The sequence below is a fragment of the Aplidium turbinatum genome, chromosome 17 (genome assembly GCF_918807975.1).
Source record: "Aplidium turbinatum chromosome 17, kaAplTurb1.1, whole genome shotgun sequence".
NCBI lineage: Eukaryota > Metazoa > Chordata > Ascidiacea > Aplousobranchia > Polyclinidae > Aplidium > Aplidium turbinatum.
Window position 1 is genome coordinate 6,624,268 of NC_137488.1, and position 9,026 is coordinate 6,633,293.

General features: G+C 36.1%; 1 protein-coding gene across 1 annotated transcript; it reads left to right on the forward strand.

The window, feature by feature from the left end:
* Nucleotides 1–3,590: 3,590 nt before the first annotated feature.
* On the forward strand, nt 3,591–8,062 carry LOC145786496 (protein N-terminal glutamine amidohydrolase-like). The gene has a single exon (XM_082598162.1). The coding sequence runs from the start codon at nt 3,718–3,720 to the stop codon at nt 4,348–4,350; it is 633 nt and encodes a 210-aa protein (XP_082454288.1). The 5' UTR covers nt 3,591–3,717; the 3' UTR covers nt 4,351–8,062.
* The last annotated feature ends 964 nt before the right edge of the window (nt 8,063–9,026 follow it).

Below are 9,026 nucleotides of genomic sequence, written 5' to 3' on the forward strand. Positions count from 1 at the left end.
GCCAAAAAACTCGAGAGTGCGATGTTTTAACTATTTCCCGATTAGTTTTCTTTTTTCAATTTTCTCTTTTGCCTTAGTTGTGTGATGTTCTAGTTGTTACCGTCATTATGAGGCAGTGGTGCCATGGTGCCACTCCTCAGGGTGGCCAGATTGGCCTTTTTAAGGCCAAATTCCTCGAATCTGGCCTTTTTTAAAGTCTGTTGGCCTTGGAAATTATACGTTTGGCCTTTTTCTAGATTTGGTCTTAAATTTGGCCTTTTTTTAAAATTTACTCTTCAAAATGCATAATAATCAATATTTCTCATATATCGTACCCTTGCCAGATGAAACCATATTCACCATTGTTCAAAACATGTTCTATGCTTGTTTAATAATCGTAATGTGACGCCGGCGCCGAGTCAGAATCATGGTCAGAATGCGTTCACCCGCTAAAGCAGCCAGTGCTGCCAGATATCACCACTGTAGCGGATTAAAAGTCATCTGCTACAGTCCTTTTATACTTGATACTTTTTGGGCTACTTTCAGAATTATTTTTGCTACAATTTATTAAAATCCGGTACAAGTCATAAAATATCGATAAATATAAATATTATAGACATTACAGTATTTTGGAATTATAACGTCAACGTTCAAAAGCAGGTAGCCTATACAGAAACGTAACGTGTTCACGTTTCGATCGATCGGTAGTCTAACATAACCGGCGGCTTGCCAGCCGAGTACTGTGTAATGTGCAAGGTGAATATATTGCCAAAGCTAAGCAACATTTCTACACATGAAAAAAACAAGAAACGTCTAAATAAAATACCACACTCCCCTCAAAGTTCTCTCACTAAATTTGTCCATGCAGTCATTAATTCAGAAAAAATAGCAGAAATTGATCTTAGTTTAACCATAACTTGCCATGCATTTATTCGCTCAATTGATCACATTGGTGATGTAGTGAAGTACCGTATCATGGTAATATTTTCACTAGTTACTTCTGTAAAAACAAAGCCTAGAAACAGAACACAAATTCAACTATTGGAAGCTATCATAAGAATTCGTTCCCACCTGTTGGACCAAAAAATGTTTTGCAAAGACTTCACGTGCACCCCAAATATGATTGAATTGCACAACAGTGAGAATTTGTATATTTCATCAGAAAATGAAGAAACCAACTATTTAGAAGAAAATTCTTCAATAATCCAATAAAATATAAGTAAATTTGTTAAATATATGTAATTATGTAAATTTTATTATTTTTAATATTGTCACAATCAAGGTGCAATGCCTCGCGATGGCTTGCTTTGTATCTTCAACGAGCGTGTTGTTTTGGTTGTAGAATTCTGGTGCGATGTGTTATTATCGGTTATGACCTGAAGTAACCTCTGATTACGAAATCTGTATTATGTAAAATGTGTTTTCTGGAATCATTTTCCCTACGTGACTTTCTAGAGACTTCTGTTGTTTACATTTAAATGCTGCTTGATAGAACAATGGTTCTTTATGATGTAACCTTACGTAACCTTCTCGAAGTTACTGGACTGAACAACCAACTATAAATAGTGGTGTAGCTTGTGTAATGTTTATTGTTATGAGTTGATTATGAGAGTTGTGCTATGAGTTGTGGATTGGTAGTTGATGCAGAAATTATTGGTGATTGAGACTTGAAGTAATTGAATACAAGTAGATGAGAATTGGTGCTGATATAAATTGTGTTCGAAATTAGAGTTATTTGAGAAGCCGTTCGTTAAAGTTCTTCAAGAAGTCAGATTATCATTTCACTAGTAGAATTATTCGACATTTAATTGACTGCTTTTCGGTTTGACCCATTAAACTACGTCATTGAATCTTTCCAAGTCTTTTTCCTGGTAAGAGATAGAAAGAAATCGTGACAAATATAAACAGGTAAATATCCATTTGGCCTTTTTATCTAATATTTTTCTTGTTTTGGCCTTTTTTGTATTATTTTGCATTAAGACCTTTTCATAGTCTGGCAACCACACTGGGGGTATTCCATGGGGAGCACAAGTTGCAAATGCGGACAGGAGCAAACGATGCAACATCTACTCGAATGCTCTGACCTAAAAGCAAGGTGCTCTGCACAGGATTTGGCCGAGTTCAACGATAGAGCAAGAGCTTGCGAGATGCTCTGGGCTACGGCCGTGTGACACACGATGAAGAAGAATACCGTGATTAGGCTACAATGGTTATTTTATCTTGTTTGAGTTTGGCCTATTTTTGGCCTTTTTTCTACCTATTTGGCTTTAAGTTGGCCTTTTTTCTACCTATTTGGCTTTAAGTTGGCCTTTTTTCTAGGTGAGTTTGGCCTTTTTTGCAAATTTCAGTCTGGCAACTCTGCCACTCCTAGTGTTTTTGGATTGCACCTAGTGTTCTAAAGTGTATTTTTTTGCTATCTAGTGTTTTTTAGCGATTTAGCGCTATGTTGGTGTGCATAAGTTTGGACAGTGTTCACAGTAGCCCCACCTATTTTTTGTTTGGCTGCATCAATGTGTTTGTAGTGCTTTTCAAAGTGGACAGCGAGTTTTTTGTCTGGTTACACCCAATGATGACCAAATTTGAGATATTTAGCATGAATACTTTAAAATTGTCTGGTTATACCCAATGATGACCAAATTTGAGATATTTAGCATGAATACTTTAAAGAATACACACAAATGAATGTGAAAAGTGTTCAAAATAGACTAAAGTAGGTAGCGTAGCCTTACCTTTTAGGCTTATGGTAGGCTACTTGGCTTACATTTTGTCGGTTACATTTGATGAGTGTGGAGTTCTTAGACTACACTACCTCAGAGATTGTAACATTGCGTTTTTGACAATATATTTGCAAAGGCCAAAATTGGGAAAAATTTGAAAAATTTTGGCAAATTTTGTTCCCCCCCCCCCCCCAAATGTTTTACTCTCCTACGACCTACGGCTATGACTTCAGGGCTCTCACTTTTAGGAAAATTCAGTTCTATTTTGAAATTTTAAGGACTTTTAACACTCACTTTTGTCGTTGGCTGTCATTTTTGTGCATCATGCATTTAAATGATCGTGTTTTTATGATACTAGTGTTTTTTTGTGAATCTAGTGTTTTTTTCGGTCAAATCTAGTACTTTTTCATGACAAGAGAGTTGCAACATTGTTATGAGGTAAAGTTTGCAACTTGCAAACGTTGCCCTTGCAATTGTGTTGGGTGAAAGGTTGCAGCAAGTAACAACATTGTTACATTCAAAGGCAAAGCTTTCATTATTTTTGGTGGTAATCAGGTTGACAAAAGGTTTTAGGGTAGGCTATTATAGGTTAGTGGGACGAATATGCATGCGGCTAGTTAAAAGAGTGATTTTTGTGTAGCCTGGTGATTGTGATTGCTATGTGAATAAACTTTTTATTTTATTTTAAGTATTCATTCAGTTAGGATAAGTCGCCATTGTTGCATTATTTGATTCTCCGGTTAGGTGAAATTAAAACAAAATTTTCTTACCAGAAAGTTATATTATTAAATGTTTATTTCAGACCTTCCAATTGTATTGATTGTAGGTACATTTTATTGATTGTAGTGGTAGTGTACAGAAACTCAGTAAATAGTGTTACTGTTTATAGGAAACTAGGCCTGGTCATGGATATTGTATATATAGTTGATTGAGATAAATTCTTCTAAAAATATTGGAAATATAAAGGTTATTTGATGTCATAACACATGTTATATGTTGGTACACTTATCAAAAATCTGCAATGTCTTCAGACTCTGACATTGCTATTGATGAAGACTTGTTGACATCTATTATTCCATCCAAAGAAAAATGTTATTATACAAGTTCTTATTGTGAGGAAAATGTTTGGCTGTTATGTGACTATGTCCGGAAATTCACACCACAACACTTGAAAAACATTTATGTGCTTTTTATATCAAATTCTAATCGGACTGTGCCCATTTGGAAACAAAAATCCGCTGACCAAGAAAATGCCCCTGTTGTGTGGGATTATCACGTTGTTCTATTGTTTTCTATTGATTCTGAAGATTCTCAAACAAAACATTTTGTATATGACTTGGACACTTTGTTACCATTTCCAACAAACTTATCTCATTACGTTGGCAAAGCTTTGAAATCAGATGCTGACTTAAAGAATATCTACAAGCGGTCTATTAAAGTCATCACTGGAGAAGATTATTTAAATTATTTTGCTTCGGATAGATCACATATGAAATCTGAGGATGGAAAATGGTTGGCGAAACCCCCCGCTTACCCCTGCATCACAACCGATGAGTGTGAGATGAATTTAGATGATTTCATTTGCATGGATAAAGACTGCTTCATAGGAACTGTTTATTCATTAGACTCTTTTATTGATAACTTTTGTTTATGATGTTGGGTGGAATGAAATGATTTCGCTTGGTAGCATGTGTGAAAATGTTTTTTTTACAATTTGATACCACTATGCCAATGGCTTAGTGCAGTGGTTCCCAGCCGAGGGGAAACTTTGCAATTTTTAGGGGGAATTTGGTTTTAGGATTGTAAACCTTTTTAAGCCTAGTAAGTTGGCTGAGGCTAGAGCGTTAAAGAAGATATTATTATTAAATTAACTCCCGATTATTTAAGCAACTGTGCACTGACATGGATGCAAACCATTACGTAGGCCCACTTCTTTTTTATGCAAATGCTCGATGGCTTTCAAGAGGAAACGTAACCAAGCGAGTGTTTGAGCTCAGAGACGAACTTAAATTATTTTTTGACCTTTAAATAAAATTGGAATTTGTTTCATTGCTGAATGATGACAGATGGATTAGATTCCTTGCTTGTTTGGTTGATAGGTTTGATCCATTGAATAAACTAAATCTGAAAATGCAAGGGAAAAACACCAATATACAGATAGTACCTATATGTTCAATCGCCATCTCCATTTAAAGCAGATTGCGCATCAACATGGGTTATCTGTATTCATGAGCCATCCCATTGACATATTGATACCATGTGAATTTACAAGCTGTAGCCTACTGCTTCCATGCTGCTCAAGGCAGGTTGGGAGAGAGTGATGGATTTAAGTCACTGTCATTAGGAGGTTGTCTTAAAGTACTAGAAGACTGTGATGTCCTGGTCGCGGGAGGACTACATTTTGTCTGGCCTCTACCTTTCGACCAGCCTGGCTTGGGTGGCCTTTCCAGAGCAAATGCCAGTAGGCCTACCGCTCAGAATTTAAAGATACTTTGGAAGCTTTCACCAGCAAGCTTGATATTTGAAAGAGAAAAGTTAGAATGAACAATTGAACATGTTTAAAGAATTATCATCGGTGCTGGTTGTTAACAACAAAGAACAAGTTCTTCCAGAGTTGGAAGAAGAAATGATTTTGCAACATCTCACAGCATTAGAACAGAAATTCATTTGATATTTTCCTGAAACTTATGACAATGAGCTTGATTTAATACGAAATTCATTCACATTGTTGATGGAAAAAATTCCCAATAAATTGCAGGATGAATTTTTAAAACTCAAAACGGATTCTTGCGCAAGAGACTTATTCAGAAAAAAATCAATGACTGGATTTTGGCCATTAATGTGTAATTCCTATCCCAAAGTGGCTGAGAAAGCTATTCGAAGTATCCTTCCATTTGCTTCCACTTATCCATGCGAATCAGGTTTTTCAACTCTTGCAAATGAAAACAAAACAGAGTAACAGATTAGACGTGGAGAATGATATTTGTTGTGCTCTTTCCAATACTCTTCCACCACTTTCATGAGTTGTCAAAACAAAAAAAAGTACAAGCCTCACACAGACTGTTAAATACATTGACTCGTTATATTTTGAATGTATTCTTGGAATAAAATACTTTTCAGCAACGTTCTTCATCAATTAAATTATTTTAGTATGAAAAGGAATATTATAGGCTAAAAAGCTTATTGGGCTGCTAGTAAAAGTTTAGTTTATCTTCCAAGACTTAGATTAAAATATTAATGTAAACGAGTTTTTAACAAACCAAATTTATAGGGGGGGAATTTGTTTTTTAAAATCGACTAAAAGGGTCCACCAGATAAAAAAGATTGGGAACCACTGGCTTAGTGTAAGAAAGTTTTTGACATGCATTGCTAGCAAGCCACCCTTTTCTTTCCATTGTATTTTTTAACCACTAAACTGCAAACCACGTTTTGTTGTTTTTATTATATTTCAGACAATTGTTGGTATTTTTCAGAATTGAGTTTGTTGCTTGCATGTGAGTTAGAGTTAGCACATCAATTTTGGCCTTTAGAAAAATGACAACGTACAAAATCGATTGATTACTTTTCTTTTAGTTTGTTTCCATTTTTCTTAAAACTCAGCACTTGGCGTAGCCTACTTCATAAGTAAGTTTCTGTGATGAGAGACTGTTCGACTATGATGTATTTGCCACTCGCCTCCTCATATTTGAACAGTCTTTCACTGGAATTTGCAAGATATATCAGGGATGTAGCCATGAGAGAGCAATCGCTCTTCTAAAATATGTTTTAATACCATTATATAATTCATGTTGAATAACGTTTGCCACCCCAAATAGTTGCTTTTTCCCCCTCCCCTAAAATTTTCTTTCTAGCTACATCACTGAGATATATTATTGCAAGTGAGCATATTTTGGTGTTAATCTGTAAAGTGCAAATAAACTCTTGTATATTTTTCATATCTCCACCCTTTATTTCTCGGACATTTTGCTTGTTTGTGTAGTGCAGAGGTTTTCATACTGTGCGTTTCAAATTTCATTTTTTTGGATGCGTGCAGATAACGTGCAGATAGGCTCGATAGCTACAACTGCAGCACATATCAAGAACAGCTCTTCATTCAGCGGGCACCTAATGGATGGAATTTCTCACAGACAATGATAGCCTACTTCAACAATCTGAAATTTCATTTTGTCAACCCCGGTGACCGGACCTGCGCATTGCGCAAGCGATTCATAGCCTCTACAACAGCGGTTCTCAACCGGGGGTCCGCAAAACGTTTTTGAGTGGTCTGTGGAAGTTTTCGAATTTGCAGCATAATTGATAAATTACAACATTTGAAAATTGGTAGTGCTTTATGTATTACAGTAATTCTCAAACTGTGGCGTTTGGAGACAGCAATTGTTGATCAATGCTTAATTTAGAAATGTAAACGTCAGTCAGCAGCCTATTAGCACTCACAGTTTTGCCATGACTGTGATTACAAAAGGAGAAATTCTTTGTAAAGGTCGCAAAAATTATATTAATTTTTGATAAAGTTTACAGCAAAATCCACAATTTTTACATTTATTCAATGTCTGCAGACGTTGAATCAATGTAAAAATGGCAGATTTTGCTGTCAGGGTAGAAAAGCATCAAATCCGCATATGGACTAGGCCAGGGCTTCCCAAACTTTTTTCTCGCTACCCCTTTTAATACCCTAAAAATTTTCGCGACTCTTTGCGATTAAAATGATAAACAGTGCAAAATATACATTTGTGATATTTATTTAAAAGCTTAGATCAAACGAAAACCAAAAACAGTTTACCGGCACTCAGTTCAGTTTTTTTTTTTTTACTCTGACCATCACAAGTCACAACGAAGCCTATTGGTAGCCTACTGAAAACAAAACAAAAAAGCAAACACATTTATCCGGTGTGTTCCAGACAATTGTTCACCAAATCAAACGTCATATGAAACCGTTCAGGTCTACTGAATCTTAGCGTATTACGTAATGGAATATTTCTAAAAAATGAGCAGATTGCACCATCATTTGCAAGACCTGTAAAACATTGCAGCTGCAGCATAACATTACATCATCGTTAAATCTTAAATTACGAGATATGGTGTAAGCCAAACTTAACAGGTGCTGAAATAGCTTCATAATGCCTTTCATTATTACGTCACAGAAACTGCTTACGTGCGTTTGAAATATTGCAATCTATTCTCATCATTTTTAAAATGGTTGCTTGAAGGTTGGTCGCATGTTTAACTGTTTTGCTTAGTGCTTACCAGCTGGACGAAATTTCCGTCTTTTATCTCAGTAATTTGTATTGTAGTGACAAGTTTAGTGATGTATCGCGTTGCACCGCAATTTCGACAGCCAGTGGGCTATTTTTTACAGAAATACAATTCTCGAATAGACGTTTTCAGAAGAGTGTTTCTTTCGGTCATTGCATACAGACGAACGGATCCGAGAATCTTATGTTACAATTTTCCCACAAAGAGATTATGGTTTACCGTTGTGACCACCGGTGTGACTGTTTTCTGCCACAAAGCAAGTCCAGGCGTGGCTCAGTTTTTATTAATGCAGGTCTCAATGTTGCTTAGGCTGGAACAGTAGGCGAAGTGAGAACATTTCAGATAAATCATTTTGAAATTTTAGTTTCCAGATGTTCAATTTTTTGATAAACACATCAATTTTAATTTCAATGCAAAATACTGATGCTTTCTCCTAGAAGGGACGAATTAAATTCGTTGTTTTTCAAGCAAATCTGACATTTGGCATAATTCCAAAAGCTAGATGCGACAATGGTGGACCAACACTGAATTTTATTCTGTTGGAAAAATCACGATTTCGGTTTTCAACGTTAATTGGCTAGCCATTTTGAAGCTTTGACTTTTCAAAGCCACCTCACTTCACAATGCAGTAAAAGAGTTTTTAACTCCAATTCCATTTCACCTCATAAATTTTCAAAAATACGAGCAGCCTATTGAGTGCGCGACTTAATAAAGTTAATAACTGTCACAGCATCTCGCACGGAAGTGTTAATATGCAGCCTACCTTGTGCAATATTGGTATACTTTCTGCGACCCCTGAAGTTCGTTGCGCGACCCCCAGTTTCATAGCATCTTTTCACAAATTGGGACTAGGAGGGCAAATTTTCAAAATAGGGCATTTTTAGCGCGCGAACTCTGTTAAAAAGGGCACTTTTCGTGCGTACATGATGGGAAAAGGGGCATTTTTTTCCGAGCGTAAAACAAGTGAAAATGTAGATTTTTCAGGAAAATTGTGCGTAAAAAGACATATTAGGCCTATACTGAGGCTAAACTTTTGAAACCTATAATTGATTCCTATATTCATCTCCGCCCACAATA

What these genes read in the sequence shown, in the direction of transcription:
- LOC145786496 (XM_082598162.1), top strand. Translation starts at nt 3,718, where the DNA reads ATGTCTTCAGACTCTGACATTGCTATTGATGAAGACTTGTTGACATCT.